The 24994-nt window shown below is 42.7% G+C and overlaps 1 protein-coding gene across 4 annotated transcripts in view; it reads left to right on the forward strand.

The window, feature by feature from the left end:
• Window positions 1-18442, forward strand: part of grin1a (glutamate receptor, ionotropic, N-methyl D-aspartate 1a) — a gene marked incomplete at both ends in the record, with an annotated part of 35845 nt that extends 17403 nt beyond the window's left edge. For 2 of the 4 annotated variants that reach the window (XM_080047268.1, XM_080047269.1), the window contains 12 exons: window positions 587-673; window positions 1384-1519; window positions 1870-1997; window positions 3939-4103; window positions 4992-5110; window positions 5481-5593; window positions 6078-6226; window positions 6724-6881; window positions 7466-7627; window positions 7955-8064; window positions 8457-8602; window positions 18374-18442. In XM_080047268.1, coding sequence (XP_079903394.1) covers window positions 587-673; window positions 1384-1519; window positions 1870-1997; window positions 3939-4103; window positions 4992-5110; window positions 5481-5593; window positions 6078-6226; window positions 6724-6881; window positions 7466-7627; window positions 7955-8064; window positions 8457-8602; window positions 18374-18442 — 1542 coding nt within the window. Of the gene's footprint in view, window positions 1-586; window positions 674-1383; window positions 1520-1869; window positions 1998-3938; window positions 4104-4991; window positions 5111-5480; window positions 5594-6077; window positions 6227-6723; window positions 6882-7465; window positions 7628-7954; window positions 8065-8456; window positions 8603-13810; window positions 13838-14601; window positions 14713-18373 lie in introns of all 4 variants that reach the window. The other 2 variants (XM_080047267.1, XM_080047266.1) reach the window with 2 other exon arrangements.
• Window positions 18443-24994: the final 6552 nt, after the last annotated feature.

Raw genomic sequence — 24994 nt, forward strand, 5'->3', positions numbered from 1 at the left:
TGCAACAACAACAAAAAATCATCTCATGAAATTGGCTGAAAAAAACTATTTCATAAGGTAGCCCATATGCTTTAAAAACTTGTTTGCATAATATATAAAAAAAAATATTCGCTTTGAGATCATTCTTTACCTGGGAAACGCTCTTAATTAGTCTGCTCAGTTGCCATGGAGAAGTAACTGACAGAGGTCGAAATAACATCTGCCAATTAACGCTGTGAGATGCGGTTAAAATCTCTACGAAAGGTCGTTCGTTGACCTAGCGCTAAGATAATTGTGTCGAATTCCATTCTTTCGTATCGTTACTGGTGGTTATTTAAACGGGATACTGCAAACACAACAAAGAGTAAGGACTGCGAGCGTCAGCCTGTCTTCTCCCTGGTGAGAGGTGTGATAATAATAAGTTCCTGAGAGCCTCGGGGAGGATCCAGGAGTCAGAGGTCGAGGATGTAAATAAAAGAAGCGCTGAGCTGCGGTTATATAAAGCTGAGTCATTAGCGATGCTCACCCGCAGTGTTGGAGCAGTGGCACACCTTCTGTCAGCACTCACCTATAATAACGTGTATGTGTGTGTGTGGCTTCTCTGCAGGTGGTGATGAACAATCAGCGGAAGATCATCTGGCCCGGAGGCGAGACAGAGAAACCACAGGGCTTCCAGATGTCCACTCGATTAAAGGTATGTAAGCGCCTTCACTTTGCTGCAATGTGACATTCATGTATACACATATAGAGGACTGGGCAGAGCAGGTACAGTCTCGTTGGTCTGTGTGCTGTCATTTTCTTCTCAGACAGGAGTGAAGGTAAAGGTGGATTCATCGATTCTAGCGGATGCTTGTTGTCAAAATCTATTTTTTTCAAAATCAGGGAATATCTCCTCAGGACCCACCACCTGTCCTGCCTGTTATTAATACACAGCCTAGGCTCTGTAAATGGGCATGTTAACAAAGGGTATGTTAACAAAGGGGGCCCACCGTAGCGAGCAACATGCCCATTTACAAAACCCTAGGCTGTGTATCAACACTTGATTTTATTTTTCAGCGCACAAACAGTACGGACAGGTAGCGGATCGTGAGGAGATTGACAACTAACGTTCTCTGAAATTGCTGACTCCACCTTTGATCTACAGGATGTTCATTAAGGCAGCAGTGATGTATTTGCTATGACTTTTATCTCTCCTCGTTTGTCACAGGTCTGTATCCTTCAGTCAGTCAGTCGACTTGTTCATATATCTGTCTGTTGTTGTGTTGTCCGTGTGTATCTGTGATATTTGTGTATCTGCGGGGCTTTTCCAAGTATTCTGTTTTCTGTGTCCCTGTCCCCTCGGGATCCAAATGGGTTCAGCTCTCTGACTATGTGATAAACAGCCTTCTATCCCGTCTGTTGTAGATAGTGACCATACACCAGGAGCCATTTGTGTATGTGAAACCCACTCAGCCGGACGGAACATGCCACGAGGAAATGACACTAAATGGAGTCTTAATTAAAAAGGTTATCTGCACTGGGCCCAATGAGACCATCCCAGGTAACCTATCAGGGACGTTTATATTATCACTGTGCTTTTACTGCACCCGCCAAACACCCACTGGAGATGCATACATATATATGCAGTAGGTATCTATATATGTATGCATGTAGCTGAGTGTGCCATTCCGAATGAGAGATTGTGGGGATGCTGGGAAATGCTTGGTCTGTATGCTGCTGTGTGCTGTGTTTCTGGCAAACGGTGTGAATGTGTGTGATTGTCTGCAGTGTAATGTGCCATGCATTTTGTTCAGCCCACATGCGCCCGCCATTGGATACAAAAAAAAAAAAGATCCAACATGTTTCCTCAAGAGTGATTGTAACTTGCAACCCTTGCTGTTTCGGTTACAGGACGCCCAATTGTGCCACAGTGTTGCTATGGATTCTGTGTTGATCTCCTGATCAAGTTGGCAATGACCATGAACTTTACCTACGAGGTGCACCTGGTGGCTGATGGGAAATTCGGAACTCAGGAGCGGGTGCGTTTTTTAAACTGACAGCCATTTGTGTGTGTCGTATGTTGGCATGAGGCACAGGCTGCACGCAATGTCCCACATTCAATACTGAAGCTGATTCTTTTGATTTTACTCCACTTACTAACTAATAAGAGCTGAAGCAATGAGCAGTAATAGAGCGTAGGCCCACGGATATCAAATGCCCAGTAGGTGAATTTGCCCATTGTCACTGATTTAATCTTAGTTTCTGAATGTCTGAAAGATTAGGCAAGTAGCAATCACCATGGCAGACTGCTGCAGTCAATGTGGAAGTGCCAGTTAGTTGTAATATGAACATAATTACATAACATTGACATAAGGAGACATTTTCTTAGTGCCCTAAAAGTCTAGTAGTAAAACCCGCATACTACCTCAAAACTTAGTTTGCTCTTTGTCAGTGATGGAGATTTTTTTCATTACCAATCCTCTTTCTTATTCTGACCTCTGTCTAACCTCAGGCAAGTTCCCAGGCATAGAGGTAAGGAATGATTCGTTTTAATAAGCAATATAGTTACCACAAAAGAAAATGATTAATAGCTTGCCAAAAGGGAACCAGTGCAAATGGAAAATATGATGGATTTAAAAAATATATAATTAAAAAGCAAAGCACAAAGCTCTATATTATAATTCATCTGCTCACAAATTCTACTATTGGTGAGCCATCCGCCACAGGGGGTCATTGGATGAAAAGGTCAGTTTCCTGCTGTGGCCAAATTTGAATGACTATGAATAATAATCTGTCTCAGAGAATCAGACTCCTATTTTCTATCCTGTCTCCAAAATAATATCCGAATAATAATAAGAATCTTTTTTTATTGAATTATACAAGAGGAATTCGCTGTTCTCGGTCCTGTTCTCTGACTCTTTTAATACTGTGTCACTGCCTATTGTTCTCTGTGATGTATGAAAATGGGAAAACACATACATCATTCACAAACCAAAGGATGTCTTGTCTTGGCAGGGCTTATTCATTATCATCAGCCCCTCGCTCCACTGGGAAAGGCGTTGCCCTTGTACATGTCAAATAAGATAGATGTCCCAGCCTAACAAGACTGCGATATTGGGAGCCTTACCTTCCAAGTGGGACACTTTTAGGAATTTATAGAACCTACAATGTCGCTCTTATGAACCTTCACCCAATCTTTCGCAACAAAATCCCATTTTACTTGCTGTCACTGTTCTTCCTTCATGAAAGATTTCATTATATACATTTATTCTCAACATAGTGACCCTTAGTCATCAGCTTATCGCTAACGATGACCTAACTATAGGTAAGCTAACATCAGCTAATTATGGTGCTAATGGTGAATTTCAAAGCCGTTATAAAAGTTGGATATTTTCTTGGAGAATAGTTTTAGGCTAACACAGATGGTAGTTTTCAATGCAGTACAACAGAGCTGGTTTTAATACACCTAATGCTATTGTGCTAACATAAAAAAATATAAACTATACTGGGTTGAGCCATTACTTAGGGCTTGTCCAATCAGGTTGGGGGGGATACAAACAATCTGTTTAAAACACAGAAACGCAGGGCGCTCTGGTGGCGTAGTGGATAGAGTGCGTACCATATTGGCTCCGGCCTTCGTTGCAGTGTTCGCGGGTTCGAGTCCGAACCGTGGACCTTTACTGCATGTCATCTCCCCTCTCTCTCTCTGTCTCCCCATTTCAACTCTGTACTATCTAATAAAGCTTGAAAATGCCAAAAATAATCTTAAAAAAAACACACAGAAACGCACTGTCCTGTATGCAAAGCATGAGCACTTTTGGTGCATGAGTTGAGTTTGGTGCAACACCTGAAAATAGAAAACTTATATCCCCAAGAGGCTTAACCCAAATCCTCATAGCCTGGAAATATTCTGTGATTTAGACGACAGCCGGTGGAGAGCTGATGATTCTCACGTTAACAACTTCCTTTTGGGACTCCAGGTGAACAACAGCAACAAGAAAGAGTGGAATGGCATGATGGGAGAGCTCTTGGGGGGCCTGGCTGACATGATTGTAGCCCCATTGACTATAAACAACGAACGAGCCCAGTACATCGAGTTCTCTAAACCCTTTAAATATCAAGGCCTCACCATCCTGGTTAAAAAGGTAAGTGCCCACCTCTAGCCTCTTTGGTGATCCATCAAGCTAAACAACTGCTATATCATTCATTTGTGGAATCTTTCAGCCTCTAAGGAATCTCTGATGCAACCAACTGTTTTTTTATACCTTGATCCCTGCATCGCAAACACAGCGCAACACATATGATATGATAAAGCTGAAAGGAGAAATATATTTATTAAAAAAAGAGAAATTCAAACCTGCTTCATGTAAACCATTATTCAAATACTCACTCAAATCTGTATTGATTCAGGTACAGACATTAATTGTAGGGAAACACATTTAAAGGCCTATATTTTTTTAACAAAAACTGGTCAGCAAAAATGCAGAATAACCATGGGTTGACTATTTAAAGGTCAAATATGATGCTAATTTTCAGGTTCAAAATTGTATTTTGGGTTACTTTAAGAACATTTTTTATTGTGTAGTGTCCAAAAAACCCTTTTTATTTCTCACGGTGCCAGTATTACATTTTGTCTTTTCAGCCTCTCTCTGAAACGCTTCGTTTTAGCGGCTGTCTCTATAAAGCCTTACAAAAAGTTCCGTTTGCTCTGATTTGCCTTGATTCTAACTGATGGTTTGAAACAAACTGCCAGTTCGATTTAGAGGTATCTGGGAGTGTGCTTATCAAAGGGTGAGGAAGAGCTAAGTTAGATTGGTAATGAAGGGGCTAACTAACTGGGGTTACTGAACACAGGTTTTCAGAAAGCTTTCCTAATACTTTGGGATGTTCTACACCCACCAGGGACCTTTAAGGAGACACACTTGGAAAACAGGCTGTCATTTTCCATTCTGTTAGTCTATAGTATGCAATAGGTAAGGTAATAAAAGTTGTCCATTCTCAATCTATAACTAACTGCGATATGTGTTTTTCAGGAAATCCCCCGCAGTACACTGGACTCGTTCATGCAGCCGTTCCAGAGCACACTGTGGCTGCTGGTGGGTCTTTCGGTGCATGTGGTGGCGGTGATGCTTTACCTACTAGACCGGTTCAGGTACAAGAGGGGCCCGTGTGTGTGCGTGCTTGTGTGTGTGTGTGTGTGTGTGTTTATTTATATTCAGGATTGAATCAGTGAATGTGTTTGTGTGTGAGTATACATGCAGTGCTAGCGCGTTGCAGATCTTCCCTCGGTGTGGACACGAAGGCAGACAGAGGTTGAAGATTGGCTCCAACCATCCCACCGCTCTGTCCATGTTGCAGCCGCCTTTTGTCTGTTTCCTTTGGGAGCTTGTCATCCTCTTTGCTTTTGCTCGCTCATGTTCCCTTCCCGTCCCTGCTGGGGGTTGCCAGGGTTTTCCTCTCTACAGCTTATGTGCGATGTCTCATTATATCTCCTGCGACCCTCCCAATTTCTTCCCTTCTAGCCCGTTTGGAAGATTTAAAGTAAACAGTGAAGAAGAAGAAGAGGATGCCCTCACCTTATCGTCTGCTATGTGGTTCTCCTGGGGAGTGTTGTTGAACTCTGGAATAGGAGAAGGTGAGACAAAGCCAAATCCATCACTCATTCACCATGCAATAAATGTTCCATTTCTTCCAGAACCCTTCCATGCTGTCCAATAAGTCGGTCTTAAAACAGTTTTGCAGTCGCAGAACGAACAAAGTCAAGGCGTTTGTGGCCCCAGGTGTTGCCTCAAAGTCATGTTTTTCTTTGCAGATGACAAATGATTTCCTTTCAAATCGCATTTGGTAAAGAAAGTCGTTGATGCAGCATGTCTTTTAACAGTTTCTAGCTGTCACCTGATTCGTTCTATTCCTCCACCAGCGTTTCACTTTCATGACTGATATCTTTGTGGGCTATATTTGTTGGTAATTGGCTTTGTTCTAGGTTGTGTTCTAAACTCTTTCATTATAACTTACTGTTATAAAGGTAATAGGTATACAGGAGTACTTGGTGTAATATCAGTAGTTGTAACATAAATTGTATCCAGCTAACTAGCAGTAACTCACCTACAAACCCACAGGTGCCCCGCGCAGCTTCTCAGCGAGAATCCTAGGTATGGTGTGGGCCGGATTTGCTATGATCATAGTAGCTTCCTATACTGCCAACCTGGCTGCCTTCCTGGTGTTGGACAGGCCTGAGGAGCGCATCACCGGCATCAATGATCCAAGGGTAAGTAGGATGATATTAGGACGATATAAAACATCTATGTACATATATATGTATAACATTCTATTATTAAATGGAAGTTATTAGAAGTCATTACCAGTCATTATTCCGGGGCCCCCCATGCCGGATAAATAATTTTATCTATAAGACCTATGTCCAACTTATTTTCCTTTGGTTTTCCTCATGCTTCCTCCCATATTCAGCCCTGATAGCTTCTCTTAGTGTTTCTGTTTGCCAAACAGTTTTTATTTGTTTTCTACTGTCTTCTGATGAATCATCTCTGAAGGTGTGCAGTAAGATCATATAATATTCCAACGTTGTGTAGCATATAGATTGTTAGAAAGACATAATTAATTTACCAAAAATAACCATATGAGACATTGTATGGGACCCTTGATAGCATTGGGCCCAATTGCCTATACCTATACCTCTGCCTAGTGCCTAGTCCACCTCTGTTCATCGCTCAACTGTTCTTGTCTTGTCCCTGTCTCTTTATGTAGCTGAGAAACCCATCGGACAAGTTCATCTACGCCACGGTGAAGCAGAGCTCCGTGGACATCTACTTCCGGCGGCAGGTGGAGCTTAGCACCATGTACCGCCACATGGAGAAGCACAACTATGAGAGTGCCGCCGAGGCCATCCAGGCCGTGCGTGACAAGTGAGTCTCGGCAAGGCCGGGCCGACCAGAGCTGGTGTCGGCCGGCTGCTCCACTTATCACACACAGGCCAGCAGTAGAGTTAAGCGGGGGAGAGGGAAGGGAGGGGTGGGGGGAGGACATGGACCTCTGGACCAGATGGAAGCAGCAGGCTTTTACTGCAGCGGTCCTTTCTGATCCAGGCCCATCGCCTAAGCCAAGTCACAGGCGTGTCCAGGGACAGGAGCAAGAAGTGTGGAACGGGTCAACAGGTTAAGCTAACTATTGAGCAGAGGAGCACCCTTTTGCAGGTTGTACCCAGACGAACATCTTTGCGATGGGAGGGGGAATCCAATGGGGGACGCGCCCTCACCCATCGGGCATTGGATTTCATTTGGGCCATAAGCAGCGGTAGAGATATGCTGGTAATCGCTGAATGACACACAAGACGATCTGGTGTGCGAGAGAGATGAGAGAGAAAAGGGTGGGAGCCATAAATGTGTTTGTAAATCATTGTTCTGTCGCACCGTAACCCCTCCTTCCCCCCCTCCCTCCCTCCCTCCCTCCCTCCCCCCTACTTCCTCCTCCCTTCCCCCTCCCCCCACAGCAAGCTGCATGCTTTCATCTGGGACTCTGCGGTGCTGGAGTTTGAAGCCTCGCAGAAGTGCGACCTGGTGACCACGGGAGAGCTGTTTTTCCGTTCGGGCTTTGGCATAGGCATGCGCAAGGACAGCCCCTGGAAACAGAATGTGTCCCTGGCCATTCTCAGGTCTGTCCCAGCAGAAGCTACATTACTCGTATGACATTTTTTATGTGTTCTTTGTCTCTAATCAACAGGATTTCTTGGTCAGGTACTGACTGTTTACAGCCATCAAATACATTGCCTTATGTTACATCTTCTATATCTCTGTATCTCCCCCTCCTGCCGTCTCTTGTCTGTTTGTCTCTGTCAAAGTTGATGTCTTGTTTGTCACCTGTCCTGATGTTTCATTTGTGTTTCTATGTGGGAGTGAGCGGCTCTGGTATTTTCGTAATTTTTGCGGGGGCGTGTATTAACTTTGTGACCTCTCTCCCCACCACTCCCAACCCCCTGCAGTTCTCACGAGAACGGCTTCATGGAAGACCTAGATAAAACCTGGGTGAGATACCAGGAGTGTGACTCAAGGAGCAATGCCCCAGCCACACTCACCTTTGAAAACATGGCAGGTATGGTCCATATCGCGTAGAGAGAGCGTTAAAAAGTGATTGGACAAAAACTGCAGTGGTCAGGTACTGTGGTCCTATTTTGTCCAATACCTTTACAAAAATATCGTTGTTATTAGTTTTCGGCGTGGGTGCTCTGTGGAAGTGTGGCGTACAGTATCTTGTGAAGTGGCTTGGTGCGGTTGTGGTTTTCTATTTAATTTGGTGTGTTTATTTATTTATTTTAGCCCCTTCGTCAGTAGGAGCGGGCTGAAAAAAGGAAGTGCGACCACTGAGCATGACGGGCAGACCATGCATTCATGCTCAGTGGAAGAGGTGGATCAGTTGTCGACTGGCCTCTCACATATCTCCATCTCTCCTCTCCCTCTGTCCGTCTGTCCCCTTTCCCCAAACAGGAGTCTTCATGCTGGTGGCTGGAGGCATAGCAGCAGGGATCTTCCTCATCTTTATTGAAATCGCCTACAAGCGCCACAAAGACGCCCGCAGGAAGCAGATGCAGCTAGCCTTTGCGGCCGTCAACGTCTGGAGGAAAAACCTGCAGGTATGACTTATCCCCTCTGGCCGCTCACACGCATATTGGACGGGCAGAGACTGGGCTGCTAGAGAGCCGACAAAGCGTGGGGTGTTGAATTCTGTCTCTTTAAGGCCTCTGTTGGAGCTTTTTTATCAGTCGTGGTCAGACTGTCAGATCACCATCAGAGAAACCATTGATCTCTGATGCCTGTGTGTGCGGTCAGGCATCCCCAGTGGCCACCCTATAATAGGTCCAAAGAGTTCCAAGAGGCCAAATGGTGCCCCGTGTCTCTTGTGTGTGCCTGCAGGAGAGTAAGGAGGCCTCTGGAAGTCAAGCTGTGGCCGGGACCCCCTCATTAGTATGTAACTAATTAGCAGAACCATTTCCACCCATCATGTCACATCTTGCTGCTATAGAGTAAAATAAGATAATAATAAGCCCTGTGACATCCAAATTGACACTTCCCCTTCCCCCCTGTCCAATCCATGGCATGTACTAGTATTTCCCAAGCTGCTTCTGTGGCGCTTATACGCTTCATAAGGTCAGATGGTGTGGACATGGAAAGCCAGGGAAAAGCACTATATGTCCAGCCAGAAACACCACAGAAACTGAAATGACAAACATTTCTGTACGGCCGGTGGACTCTGATCATGCCATCGTTGATTTCTTTAACCATACATATAACAGCAACTAGAGCATTAAGATTCAAATCAATGCCCCGGCTCAATCATACCAAAGTGTCCCTCCCAGTATAGTCAGCCCAACTGTAAAGTGCCATGCTACAGTGTACAGTGTGTCTCCTTATCCACTGCAGTGTACATAAGGCAGACACCAAATATGAGACAAGGCTATCTTGCATGCCACAGCTTCAAGCAGAAGCAGGCGTCCATTTAAATGGTTGATTCACCCCAAAAACTACAGATTTTCTTGCTAGCCTGAGTGGTATCCAGCCATGCAGATAGTTTTGGTTTTATGCGCTTGGCTTCCGAGATATCTGCCTTTGACGGAAACGTCTGCCATTAAACCAAAATAATTGATTTTGAATGGAACTTATATTCAAAGTCATTTGCATGGCAACATACTACTAGGAGGAAAATTTATTTTTTTTGCTATTTGAGTGAACCAACCCTTTATGCTACTGTACAATCAAGCACTAATGTGCTCCGCTATGCAGATGAAGAACATGATTTTGCCCACGCACTCCAATGCAATCAAACGCGGCTGTAAAGTGTTGGAGCATTGGAGCACTCCACCCACACACACACACCTCTCTTCCTTCATGCTATCACTCCCTAATATAAAGGCATGGAGGTACTGGGGTTCCATATTTAATGGCCAGTCCACAATGTGAGACTGATGTGGCTCTGACAGCCAGTCTATACGGTGTCTGTGGGCCTTGAACTAAAGCTCAATGTTAAGCCCTGCTGAATAGAGACAGCAGGGCTGGAAGAAGGTAGAGTATAGAATCACAAGTGCCTGTCAGCACTCAGCACATCTATGTCCTCCGGAGAGTGTCTGCCATCGACCTGACTATTATATGTCACTGTCTTGAGTGTCCTCATGGATGTGTGTTCTCTAGGCGCAAACGGCAGTCGAATGCATGCAGGGCGGGCATCACTGAGAAAGGAGAGGGACGCACTAAACTGCCCGTAGTAGACCAATGTGTTTTTATATCCATGTCAGCTATGATCACATTGATTTCTCTGCACCGCCGGACAAAGACAGCTCATGCATGCTCATTTTGCGCATCGACGGTGACTGTGGGCCCCCCAAGCTAAAATAACAGACACACACATTTTTTCCCCTGCCCTAAATACAGCTTCTGTAATGGGGTCTCATGCAATGAGCACAAACGGACTGGGAGCCCACAAAGACAGGTCAAGCTCATAAAAATGTGTTGTGTTCTGTGTGAAAATTGTTTAAGATATTATTCATACTGTTTGGGTGCACTGATTTCATTACACATGGTGATGACATTTCCTAAAATTCAAAATGACAACTTGGTTATGTTCGCCACGGAAAATCTCACAGTTCACAGTTTATGTGGCCTCCTCCTTCCTTAGTGAAGCAAGCACTGACACCTGAAATCCCCCTGGAGTCCCATAATTGGCCTTATTTTAACTGCTTGTATGTGCTTCTGTTCTGTAAGTATGTACTTATACTGCCTCAGGTTAGTGTACGTTATTATGCAAAGCACTGCAATGTGCACCCACATGCTTCAAAACACAGAGATGTAGCCTGATAGAACGTGCCCTTTTGACTAACTTATAACTTATTAAATCTGTTCATGTAGCACATTCCTCATCCTCTGCAGGCGGACACTCCCTCTACATGCTTGTAATGCTCAAAAGCCCCTAAAGTATAAGTTCATGACCAAACGCTTCACCAACCGTTGCACAATGCTTTACACAGAAAAATAGGTGCAGGCATTGTTAAAATTGCATGCAGAAAGACATTCCAGCTTCAAAGAGCTATAGCCTCAGTGATGTATTGGGGGTAGATCTATTTAATCTCATTTAGCACATTATTGACAAGTTGGTAGGCTACGTTTGCTGCACTTTTATAGCCGATGTTAATTTAAAATGTACGCATACGTAATAAGTAAGTATGCACCATATGTACTGTGTGTAGCCACACGAATGTTACATACGATTTGTCACAGATGTTTATTAATAATACAAGACAGCCTGAAGGTTTAATGTTTCTGTTCACTCTTGTCATTGTTTAAGCGAGCAGCAGCCATATGTTGCCAGTGAAAGCGCACAAACTGACAAATGTAGCGACCAGCCAGTGAACATGGAGCATTTAGCTATGGAGCAGGGTGGAGACCAAAACAGAGCTAAAAGACGAATGAATATCAAAGACAAAAAGTTAGGCTGCACACAACTCTAAATGACTGCTAATGTTGCTCTGTATTTTAATAGGAAAGTGGTTTACTTTGCCATTTCATAGCATATGTGTCAGATATGTGTTCACAACTTGTTCCTTCTGCCCCCCCGGATGCCCAGAAAAAAGTCATAATAGATTTTATGTCATGACAGAAATCTTTTTAAAGTCTCACATACATTTCCATAGCACTTCCAAAATGGCCCATTCCTGCCTTGATTACAGATATTTGGAAGCCTAGAATGGCTGTGCTTCCAATTATATTTGTATGCGGTTATCTCATGATGATAAAGGGTTATTACCTCAAGCAAACAAAAGACAGTTTTCTTGAGGAAATAATTAACTTGTTATCACGAGATAATGGCAATAAAGATAATTGGTTCTGTATCTCGATAAACAAGGCCATGTTGGAAGCTTTATGGAAATGTCAGTGTGAGTTCAGCAAAATTGCTTTATGACTTTAAAATATATTATCATTATTACTACTATTATCTATAATAATTGGCACTGCTGTTCTCAGCTTCCATACATATATTAACTACAAACTTCTCTAGCCAAAGTTTTCCCTCTTCTGGCCATCTTGACATTGGCCCGACTTAGAAAGTAAAGAACTGCTTCTCTCTGCGTCAAGGACCAGATAATAAGACAGCTTTATTTTTCATTATTAATTATCTGTTATATTTGCATACGTCTTGAGACTTATGCTTATGCCAAAATATCTGTAAAAAGCTAATAATAACCCATAACATTGGTCACACCTGTATGTAATACATTGGCTTTATATCAGGTGTTCTATGAATTTACATCATTCAATTGTATACTGTATGGCTATATGTTAAACTTTATGTTATGGTGATTGTTATAGGGTGTGATTGCTGGTGCTGATAGTTTACCCAACGTGTTGTTGACCACTACGTCACTGAGAGACTACTCGTCTGGCTTCTAGCTTCCCCTTCTTACTCAGATGTTACTCATAAGGGCACTGTCTGAAGGAGACTGAAGTTGGTTTCAGATTGGAAGTAAAACAAAGTGTCAGAAGCACTGTTGCGAGACAGTGATGATGATGATGATGGTGATGATGAAGATGATGATGATGGTGTACAATGCAACGGCTTAAATAAACAGGCAGCTGCCGTACACTGTGCGAGTCCCATGCCACTCTCCATCTGATGGTCCAGCATGCCGGCCCATGCATGGCCAGGACTGTGCACACGCAGCACCCCATCAGGGCTCAGAGCAGCCAGACGTGTAAGAAATGGGGGAAAGTAAAGATAAAAAGAGGAGAAGTCATGTCACTCTGGGATTGATGTTTACCTGAATCAAGATGCTTCTGACCTTCACTGACTTCCTCCATTTACTAACATGAGATGTCATCTTCCAACAGGAAAAAATAATGTATTTACTAATACCTATTACCTGCACTAACATCAAGTGATGTGGTGCCCCAGTCACTCCTCTACCCTCCACACCAGCTAAAGCCTGCTCCCCACCTGACATGGTGTCATTAGGGGGTTGAGAGCAAAGCGCTCGTTGGCAGGTCGATGGGTGATACAAATGTGCCCTAAAAGTGCCAAGTCATGTGACCTGATGAGAAAGGATGTACTGCGGGGGCCAGTGCTGGCCAGGATTGACCTGTCATGCTATTTGTTTGGTGTTAACTTCTTCTATGTTTCCCTCTCCTTTATCCCTCTCTCCATCCATACAAAGCGGTTTGGCATGTTGAAATTCACACCACACTGCCCCGCCCGCCCCAAAGGGCCCCCTCCCTGCAACTCCTCGCTCACCTTCCACCTATACTTTACTAACATCCATATAAGAGCGCTTTCTATTTTTCATTTATTAATTTATTTTAGAAATAGCTTCCTTTAGCCTCCATCTGCTCTTAGCATCATTATATCAAGCGCACAGAATTGCAATTCTTCTTTTTTGCACTTAAATTTAGAGTTTGAAAAAGTTTGGCACCTAGTGTAGGTGACCATTCCTTTCCAAACTTTAATTTTCTTTCTAACGCACTCCCTCTCATACTCCATCCCATTCCCTTGCGTGTGGGGTGAATTTCCATTATACCTATATAAGGTATAATGTCTCAATGGGCTTCAACTACTGACTTTTGTCGCTGTTTTCCCTCTTTGATATGCATTGAAGTGGCCTTTCTGATGCCGGAGCTTCTCGACTTTTTTATATATCTGCCTGGCTTTGGATGTGGACGCTTTGCTTTGCTAGTTTTTCCTTTTTATATATCCGCCCTTTTTTGGTTCTCCTCGGCTTCTGCTTAAGGATCTTCTTTAAAGTAATAACAATCAAGTGGATGGAAAATTTATTTTACTGTTCTTTTCTCCCCCTATGCAGCCCTCCTCCTCTCTAGACACTGAGGATGTAAGGATACCTTAATATGAGTTTTATTTTTTTATTTTGCACACAAACAACCAGTTAATGTGCTGAGAGTAGCTGTGGGGCACTGAATGTATGAGGGAGGGAGGGCGCCAAATTGGCTCGCCATCTTGTAAAGATATAGTTAAAAATGCTTATTTTTACTTTTTAATTTATATGTTTGACAAGACTGCATTTTAAAATGTTTCCAGTGCTCTGACCTGGGTCAGAGAATAGATTCTATGTACTCTGTTAAGTAATATTTTGCATACTGTTAAGTTGATCCATTGGTCATTTCAGATGCAGAAATGTGTGTTAAGGCAACGTGTGTACCAGCAGAATATTTTAGATGGTTAAAGTAGTAGGTATCACAACCACTGGCCATCACTCATTCCAATGCATTTCTAGGGGCCAATGTGTCAGCACATTTGTTTAAGAGGACTCCTGTGCCATCTTGTGCTGTGATACACTGTGATATTGTTGCATAAAACGTAGACGAATGCCCTCATGTCAGACCGAACAGACTATCTCCACTCTCACATCTAACAGGCTATTATCACTTCCTTTCTCCCTCTTTGCGCATTTTTACATTTATTTCCAAATGCTGTAGTCTTTTCTCAGGGACCCTCCCTCTATATAGACAATATTAAGTAAAGTCATTTACATGGGTGGTGGGTTGGGGTGGGAGGAGAGAATGGGTGAGACTGAAACCCACGGTTTTCACCCCAGCCAGAGGACACAAATAATGTTTGTACATATATTCATTTTAGGATAGGAAAAGTGGTAGAGCAGAGCCCGACCCCAAAAAGAAAGCCTCTTTTAGGTCCATCAGTACCACCCTGGCCTCCAGCATCAAGAGACGTAGGTCCTCCAAAGACACGGTAAGGAGACGGAGAAGACACATCTTCCGCTATTTACTCCCCCTCTTTCCTACCTCGTCTTCTGTCTCCGCTCTCCTTTTCTCTCTCTCTGTCCACTCTGCCCACATCTCCATATCCGATCGCGAGAAAGCGCCATAATTCCACTCACCCATTTCCACAGGGCTCCGCGGCCTCCGCCCACATGTCTGTCCGTTCACCATCGATCAGCCATTACCATGTAGCATCTGTAGGTCCTCCACAGAATGGAGGTCAACAGTGCAGGATCTCAGGTCAGGCCAGGCCAGAAGCTGGGCTGAGTTTTTTAGGAAGAGGTTTTGGGGGGGTTTTGATGAGATTAGTTGCAACTAAAGCAAGCAGTCTGCCAGTGGTGTTTTGTCTTGGGCTGCTCTTCCTCCCCGCCTCTGGTTTGGACTTGGATTCTGCAGATTGTGTCCATTAATGGTGGCGTTGTGGCGTGTGCGTTGTGTTGATATATATTTGTGTTTGTGTCCTGACCTTTTGATTGCTTGATCCATCCTTTCTTTGCACCAATCCCGCCCGTTTCAGCCGCTGTTGGTTTGCTTTTGGTTTTGAACAGCATGCGCAGGTGTTTTGTCATTTTTTCTGAAATCCATTTCTAAGGTATAGTCGTGACGTCCGGTCCTCCAGAGAAGAAAACTAATTTGTTGTCCTTTTATTTCAGGATTATACTCGTGGATTTCTATTAATCAATTTACTTTTGGCTACTTTTGTCATATTTTCTTTGTCATAATTCTTATTTATTTTCAGTGTCCTTGTGGTCTGAACTGTGCATGCCTCTCTCAGGGTATAATTTCAGGTGGGGACGATAGTCTTCTTTTATGTTTCACTTGCTGTTTTTACGGGCTACAAACTCTGTGAAGCCTTACTCTTACTTTGTTACAAATAACGAGCTATTCATTATTTTTCCTCAATCCTTTTGTACACCTTCTCTATATCTTTGCTTGAATCCTTTGTAGCTGTCCAATGACAGAGTTGGGTTTTTCTCCATTCCTTCACAGTTCAGTAGAAAAAATCCTGCACGTTGCAGTTTGGGGATTGTACTCCCAAAGCATGGTGTGCTCTGACACACCAGTGAATCCCCAGTCATTCGTGCCCAGCTGCTCAGCCAGACATAGCTGGTCGCTGACCAAATCTGGCAGAAGACAAAAAAAACATGATCTCCTGGGAAAACACAGACAGCTTCACACAAAGGCTGCACTAACATTGTGTTTTGAATGTGTTGAGATTTAGCCTATGGAGGCTATGCTAAGCTAACCGTATACTTTGTGTGTTTTAATTTGATTGCGTGTCTTTCTTTCTTTCTTTCTTTCTTTCTTTCTTTCTTTCTTTCTTTCTTTCTTTCTTTCTTTCTTTCTTTCTTTCTTTCTCTTGTTTTAACTGTCTTTTTTATTATTATTATGGATGTTTCCGCACTGAACCAAACCAAAGGTTTTCTCAATAGTATTGGTCTGAATGGAAGGAGAATGGGATCTCCCATTTTTAATATGTTGTATGTGAGGATGTGGATGCTGGTTTGGAAGCCCAAGCGTGGGAATAAAAAAAGAAAATCCTCAAAGTAGAAAACAGGATTTAGTGTAATCAACAAACAAAAAAGGTGCTCCTACTGAAATATTTGCCATTCCCCCCAGTCTTTGACCTTTATTATTTTGATTTTATATAAATGTTCTTCTTTTATATTAATGGATATCAATGGATCTTGAGTCTCAGTGTCCCTCACCCACATGCCACACTGCTCCTCTCTCCCTCTGCAAGCATGCTGACGACTGTACATAGTCACACTAGAAAAAACACAAAATAATCCTTGTCGTAGATTAAGAAGCATCCCCATAGAATGTTTTGAATAAGCAGCTTTATAACCATTAACTGTGGTTGTGATGTCAGTGAAGTGTCTCTCTTTTGCTGGTCCACTTGACCCCAGTAGGGTGCGCTGTTAGCCGGCCCTCAAGCTACAGGACATGACGAGACCCAATTGGGGGTTGTAAGCCACATGATGATGCAACTCGCGGGTCAAGGGGATGGGGGGCATCCACTCTGACTCTCATTAACAAAATAATTGAACACGTTCCTAGGCAGTCTGGATGTTGCCCCATCTGTCAGCATGTTAGTTGCATCATAACAGCTTCTGAAGCTCACTTGCTTGAATGCACTGGCTCTATCAGTTTGAAACGAGAGGCTGGAGATCTGGCATAATTGAAAAATAGTAAAAAGTAGATGTGAGATGGGTGCACCGAGGCAAGACTCTTCCCTGTTTTGGTTCCTGCAATTACACTATCCATGTGTAATGTGTTTACCGTACAAACAACAGATGTTCTCTGCCTCATTGGATTTTATGAAACAGGTTGAACAAGTGTAATAAAATACATAATGACCAGATTATAACTCCACCCAGTCTCACCGTGTTGCAAAACACAAAGCTGCTCCACCAAAACAACAGAATGTCCCAAGCTCAACTTATAATGTAACTGACTGTATTTACAATGTTTGACGAGTTATTCGTTTCGTGAGGTTTCTATTTTTTGCTCATTTGCAAAAAAAAGAAGCAGCTTAAGCATTGTGAAAATAAGGCTCACTGCTGCCACACACACACACACACACACACACACACACACATTAAACGTATCAGTCGAAACCTAAATCACTGTTGCCATAGAAACTAGCCTATAGCAACTGCATGCAATCGGGCTCTTGTTTCCCCTCTCGGCACTGTTGACGCCTCTGATTCAAGGCACTCTGCTTTAAAAAGAAGCACAGTGAAACCGGGGACTGGACGTAAGAGTCCCGACACAACAGCACTTTGAAATCAGACCAAACATTCGTCTTCTTTCCTCCTGAGCTCCTAAAATAAGACAAGCCGCCTATCTGCATGTACTGTGGGGGGATGAATGAGCTGTCTGTTCTTTTTCCCCCCCATGGCAGGTAGTATCCCCCCTGTTGTCAGGCAAAATTACTGAATGATGTCTGATTCAAATGTGCTGCTCAGGACCTTATGTCTACCCCCACCTAGCCCACCTCAGGCACAGCCACACTGCTTTGCAAAATAGCCAAAAATGTGGAATTTTCAACCAAACCTACAAACCTAAGGTCTGCCTGAGAGGGGTTAGTGAACCCCCCTGCTTCTATATTTCCCTCCGAAATGAAGCACGGGTGTTTCTTAAAGGTGGAGTCAGTGATTCTGGAAAATTCTCGTTGCCAAAATCACTTTTGGTCAAAATCATCGAATATCTCCTCCTTATCCGCTACCTGTCTGTACTGTCTGCACTGGGGAAAAAAATCCAGTGCTACAGTAAAACACAGCCTTGGCTCTGTAAGCGGGCATGTTGCTGGCTAAGATGAGCCCCCTTTGTTAACATACCCGTTTACAGGGCCTAGGCTGTGTATTAACACCCAAGTTGTTTTTTCAGCACACACACAGTATAAACAGGTAGCAGATCAAGAGAAGATATTCCATGATTTTGACAACAATCGTTCTCCAGAATCGCTGACTACACCTTTATAACAAATAGATGAATGTTTAGATAATTCCAGTATGATAGCGTTGCAAGGCAAGCAAGAGCTGCCCAATGCTGCTTTTCTCAAGGGATGACACCCTCTTCTGTTTCTCCTGTTCTCCTTCCCATTCCATTTCTCTTCACCTCTGCAGCAATTCCCACCCACTGACATCACGGGCCAACTCAACTTATCTGACCCGTCTGTCAGCACTGTGGTGTAAGGAGAGAGAGAGAGAGAGAGAGAGAGAGAGAGAGAGAGAGGGAGGCACAGAGGTCCGCTCCCCGAGGAGAGAGAGGAAAACGACACGAGAGGGAAGGAGTGGAGGGTAAAGGAACTTCCTTTCGCCGTCCAAGCCGAAGCTATCTTTTCTAGGAGCTTTCGAGGAGACTGCTTGCCAAAAAGAAGCAACTGAAAACACTGAACTTTGCACCTTTTTTTAATTTATTTTTTTATAAAGTCGGGGTTACATGTCAGTAGATGTTGATAGGGTCCCTGAGCATGCACAGAACAACCCATCCGACTCACATATATACAATCTTTGTTCCTTCTGTGTGTTATTAGCTAACTTATTTAACCTTGTTTTGTCCTTTGACTCACACGTTTTCTTAATGTTTGATGTTATAAACTACTTTCAAAATTGCCTAACCGGCTCTATAACTTAAGCAAGCCAGGTTTACTTTAGTTAAGTTTATGGATAAACCAGTTTTGGTGCAAGTGTACCTTGTTCGACATATCACTTCCAGTTAGGGCTTGTATACCATAGTAATATCTAGCATTCCTTAACATCATATACTGCAATACAAGACGTACTGTAAGCTTCAATGGATATCAAGCATTTTCTAATAGGTTAACAATGTGTTTCTATCTACACTTAAACGTTTTTTAGATAATGATTCACTCATAATGGCACTAATGATGAGGCTATAATTATAATCTTGTCTGCCATTGAAGATGATGGAAGCATGTGTGCTTGTATATGAACAAGAGCTTTATGTATGTGAATGATGCAATTGGCCATTACTTTTAAGGCTGTATAGCAGATTCTGTACTGAATTGTATGTTATTTCCCTTTAATTTTGCACTAATCAGCCAAATGCATGTTTTTTTCCCCCTTTTTGTCGTAAGAAGTTTATCGACGATAATCTCTCAAGCTTTATTGCTGGTTTTAGTAACCACAGATTAATTTGCAATCTGGCAAAACATTTCAGTGAGGCTAGTGTTCAGAGACACTCAGCCGGAAACCTTGTTGCGCATTGGGGACGCCCTCACCTCTTCCTCTCTCTCCCGACACTGCAGTCTTTCTCATTTCCAGATGTCCGAGGGGTTGCATCAAAGGGCCAGGTTTTTCACCCAACAAGCACTCGCTTTTTCATGCAAAACCTTCCTCCCCGAACTTTTGCATGAATGGAAGCTGAGTGAATTTAAAAAGTGCGGGCCGAGCTCTCGAGCTTGTGTGCAGGTCTTGGTTAGGTGCAAAAACAGGCCGTTTCCCATTGTCTGGAGGTGAGAAACCACTGCTGTGTCGAAAAAGATTATCAAATCTTTCCTGGTGTCTGGCACTGCATAGCACTTTATGCTGAGGGGTCTCCCAAACTGTAAAAACTGTTGAATGAAACTAGAACAGAACCACTATAACATCTGACAGACATAATTACTGCTCCACTTTAAGATGTTTCAATTTCAGAATTTAATTTTTTTTTCATTTTGTCAGAAACACTGTATCTACAATGTCTTTATAAGAGAAACAATAACACTTAAAACAGCTAATCAAAGTACTTTAACAGAATTCGGTTTCCAAACAGGAACCAAGGGTTTGCTTCTGATCATGGTCTCATTCTGGCCTATGCATGCTTATGTGTCACTATGAGTGCTTTGGTTAGTTTTTGGATGCCTGTTATTGCTGTGTACAGTTATCGGAGCTGTGTGAAGCACCCATACCTTGAATTAACTGTAAATAGAGTTTGGTTATGTGTAGATGGGGTTCAGGAGATTTGTACTGCACCTGTATTATGACTGCAGCTGAGAATGTCTTAAACAATAGTTACACAAACACACAGCAGTTGCTTGATACACAGGCATGCACCAACACACACAGACATGCACACACGACAACCCCTTATGGAGGAATAACTTGTTTTTCGAACCTCCTTTTTTCGTACCCAGTCTTGCATCCAATCATCTTGTTTATACAACTGTAAATAAAATATACTTACATTGCCAAGTCTAACCATTTATGTTCTCTAATTATGTTTCAACTATGAATGAATGCCTACGGATGTTTTTCTACAGGTATTCATTTAAAAAAACACTCTACCAATTGACCAACATTGTTCCTACTGACATGATCTATTCATCATTTCAACACGTATTGTAATCTGCTCATTATGTGAGTAAGATGTTTGAAGTAAAGCACTTCTTCAGCTGACACTTTTAGATTTCCCAAAGGGCTTACAAATAAATGAAAATGTAAGCACATGCTGCACCAAAAAGAAGAAAAATAGAGAAGGGAGTACGGAAGAAACGCTGCAAAGAAAAATGCGAAAAGAAAATGAACATCTGCATGAAGTAATAGAATCGAAGAGAGATCTCTTAAAAAGGCTGAGTGCAAATCAAGGCAAGAGAGCGCATCTATTAAAATGCCTGAGAGAAAATAGTAGGTCCTATGTGTAGTGGTGAAGCTGCATGATGGAAACCTTTTACTGCTCAGGCTCAACAGTCTTCTTAAATAAGGTATGTTGGCTTTTCATAAAAAAAATAGAAATACCGCCTGGCAGTACGGTAGTAGGAGTCAATGCTTTAAAGAAGACAAAGCTCATAGAAGCTATAATATGGTACAAGGTCACTGGGAGCTGACAATATGTAAGGTTGCAGTAAACTTTGACGTCCAAAATCTAGTCACTTCATCTTTGAGTAAGTCGACATTTGTGAAAACTTGGAAGAGAATCCCTCAAAGCGTTCTTGATATATTGCGCTCACAATACGCATCACATTGACTTGACCTTTGACATCCAAAATGTAATCAGTCCACCTCTAACCAAAGTGTGACTATGTGCAAAGTTTGAAGAAAATCCCTTAAAAGCGTTCATGAGTTGGCCAGGCCGTACGGACAGACGGAACAAATTTGTGTGTACGGACAGATTGACGAACGAACGGACAATCGGAAAACATGCCTTTCGGCAATCACCGGCGCGAAGGCAATAAAATAGACAATTCCTTAATAGGAATAACTAAATGAAAAAAACACAAGAAGACAAGACAAAGATATACACTTAACTAGACTTAGGGTGTTGTTATGTGTAAGGAGTTTCAGTAGTCCAATCATCAAGTGTCAGTAATTACTTGGTAATGGTTTTGCCCTTGGCTGTACCTCAGGGCCGGTGACAGCCAGGGGCCAGGGTGGGCCGTGCCCACCCAAATGTGGGCTGTGCCCACCCACCCAATCAATTTTCTTTTTTCTTTTTTTTTTTTTTTTTTTTTTTTAGGTGGAAGTCCAGACCCACTATCGGACGGACCTGTTCATTCGCTGTCCAAGAAAATGTCAAATAAAATTCAGACAATTAATTAATACTAAAGAATATACCATTACCATGCATTGCTTCTAATTGTATTATTGGGTGGGCAGGACAGCCTGCCTCCAAGTTACCCACCCGCTTATAGTGGTCACTGGTCAGCAGAGCCGGCCCGAGGCATAAGCGAAATGAGCGGTTGCTTAGGGTCCCGACTGCCAGGGGGGGCCCCCCAATTTTTTATTTTTTATTTAGTTTGTGTGTTTGATATCATTATGTAAATGTAAATTATCATACAATAAAAGGAATACAATGTTTTGGTAGATAGTTAATAGCTTAATAATTGAATCAGTTCATCTGGGAGGTAATCCGAGGTTAACTGATCACGTCACGTTCAAATCCATGGCATGCACAGTGTGTATTGAGTTTATTTAAAAATATTTGAAAATGGGGCTGCCCTCAGTTACCCATGCACTGTGTATAGTCTATAGCCTATTTCAGCCTCGTCTGTGGAAAAAAAGATAACTGGACAACAGAGTTTTCTGCTTCATTCCTCTCACTGCATTTAAATTAATTCATTATATTACAGAAAAATATGTCTCGTTAAAGAAAAAGATCACCAAGCCCATCCCAGAGGACAATGCATAATATTTTATTTTAAATTAATATTGTTATGGAAAATCCATTTTTCCTTCTTCAATAGCTTCTAATTAATCCAACACAGTGTCTCCAAATTATTTGTTCACACAACATTCCTCAGATTTAGCCTCTTAATTATTCTCTCAAAGTGCACCAAATTCATGCATTTCACTTTAAAAAGGTTAAAATAAATCTCTAGGAGGGTCGGGGTCTCGCCTGGCTACTATTGTCACCCAGCTGCACATTGGAGGCACTAGCGGAAAGACATTTAACAATAGTCAATCATTTGGGCACGCTATCATTGGTCAGGGGCCCCTTAATAATATTCCGCTTAGGGCCCCATGAAGGCTTGGGCCGGCTCTGGGTTAAACTACTACCTGCTCTTACCTTCATACAGTATAAAACTTAAGCTGCTATTATAAGCAAACAAGCTCAGACAAGCTCAGTGTTGGTGACCTGCCCAGCAGGAAGCAGCAGAGAGCCAAAGGCTGGTGAACAACAGTAGTCTGGCGAGCTGCAAAGAGACAGATATTCACCTTAGATGGTAATGGTCACTAAGCAGAGCTAAAATGAGAGTTTGGACATAAATTACTCTGTGTGGAAGATTAAGATACTCTGTTGGCCAAATCTCCCTATAGCCACCACAAATAAACTAATAAAATGTGTTTAAGGTGCGAACACACTGCACACCGCCGCGCAGCGAGTTTACATAGAAAGTCAATGTATTTTTCACGCCGTCGCGCGAATGGGCGGCCGGCGGCGAGCGTTTCACAACACCAACACAGTCACTGACACACTCAGCCTAGTGGTTAATTACATTAGCAGTGTCATCATTAATGAGATCATGGCTGTCATTGTTAACTGATGACATACCCTGTAGAGTCAGAGGTGGGTGGCAGAACATTTTGAGGTGACACATTTGTTCTGGACCTTTGACCTTCTTCCCTGATCGCAGCCGACAATCTGTCACCCTCTGCCGAGAGATTAATGTGACGTTGACTGCTGATGGGCCCTCTGCTAGAAAGACAGACACAGGGTGACTTATAGCTGACGTTTGATTAACGAGGAGATATTTTCCTCGTTTTCTACACTACACATAGATTTATAACAGGGTTTTCTCTCATTTACATGTTGCATTTACAGTTTAATTTCCAGAATCTCCCCATTTTGTAATGATGTTTTAACCAGAACTTTCAATTATATTAGATGGTCAAGTTGGTGATGAGAAAAGGTAATAATCAGTCAACCTTACATAATTATTTTACTGTAAATGTCTTGAGGCCGGGCTTGCTGAAGCCTGAGAGACTTCTGTTTTCTAAACTATGAAATCACAAACCAGTTGTGGGGTTTGAAAGACAGGACATTCAACAGAGGTGTGTAGCCTACAGCAAAGCGTGTTATAAACACGCCGGCTTTCTTTGCATTATCTAGCTCTACAAAAAGTACAACCCTGATCAGATTTAAAGGGTATCATGATTGTGGTTATCAAGTTGAAGCTGGAGTCAGAGATTCTGGAGAATGCTTGCTGTCAAAATCATTGAACCTCTCCTCACAATCCACTACCTGTCTGTATGTGTGCGTGCGTGCGTGCTGAAAAGACACAGCCTAGGCTCTGTAAACGGTCATGTTGCTAGCTACGATGGGCCCCCTTTGTTTACATACCCTTTGTTAACATACCAGTTTACATAGCCTAGCTGTGTATTAACCTCAGATGTTTTGTTTCAGGAATAACACAGTACAGACAGGTATTATCATTATCATTATTCACAGATTTATTAACAAGCTTTCTCCAGAACTGCTGACTCCACTTTTAATTTGTCAACCCAGGTTTTCTTCTTCAGGCCATGTGCAAGTTCCCATAAAAGAAGGGCGTTTTATCTTTAATCCGTTAATTGTTTCGCTTCATAGTACACCCTTCTAGCCTGGTCCTACCAGACCATCGTACTTCATTTCATTTGTACAGAAGGTCTGGAATCGCTCAATTGACAAAAACGTTAACTCACTTGAAGGTGGGTGTCTGTTGAAGTTTGAAACTATTGGATCTGCCCAGTGCCACTCTGGATCTGCCAATCAACCATGTCATGCGCCGGCTTCTGAGCCACTCCTTCTGTTCGCTGATTGGACCGGCAGAAATCTGTCCGGAAAAAACCTAAGAATATACCGCACACCGAGACTGACTACTGAAGGGAAATGAAAATTGAGTGGAAGTAGTAGGCGGACGGTGCCAGGCTAACACTCCTCGGGAGGGGAACTCAAAACCCAAAACTCAAAACGCTTGAGTTTAACTACAGGTAATTAAAGATCTGGTGTGTTTGTCCCTTACTATGTCGGTCTATGCTTCTTTGATTGTATTTTAAATGTGTCTCCTGTAGGTCTCCAAACTTTATTGAATTGTGATACTAATTAACTGGAGTACCCCTTTAAAGTGAGCTTGATAAGTGTATTCTTGAATGTGCAGTGCTCACATTTAGGACAAGAAGTCGTAAAAGTGCCACCCTGAAAAACCACTGACTATACAGTTCCATGACAACTGAGGAAACTGATGAAGACTGTGTGATACCGTTGAAAGCTCCAGAACAATAGTAAGTAGACCTTGAATTGAGATTGTTTAGACTTTGGATAAGAGT

The sequence above is a fragment of the Ammodytes marinus genome (assembly GCF_949987685.1).
Source record: "Ammodytes marinus genome assembly, chromosome: 18".
NCBI classification, from domain to species: domain Eukaryota; kingdom Metazoa; phylum Chordata; class Actinopteri; order Uranoscopiformes; family Ammodytidae; genus Ammodytes; species Ammodytes marinus.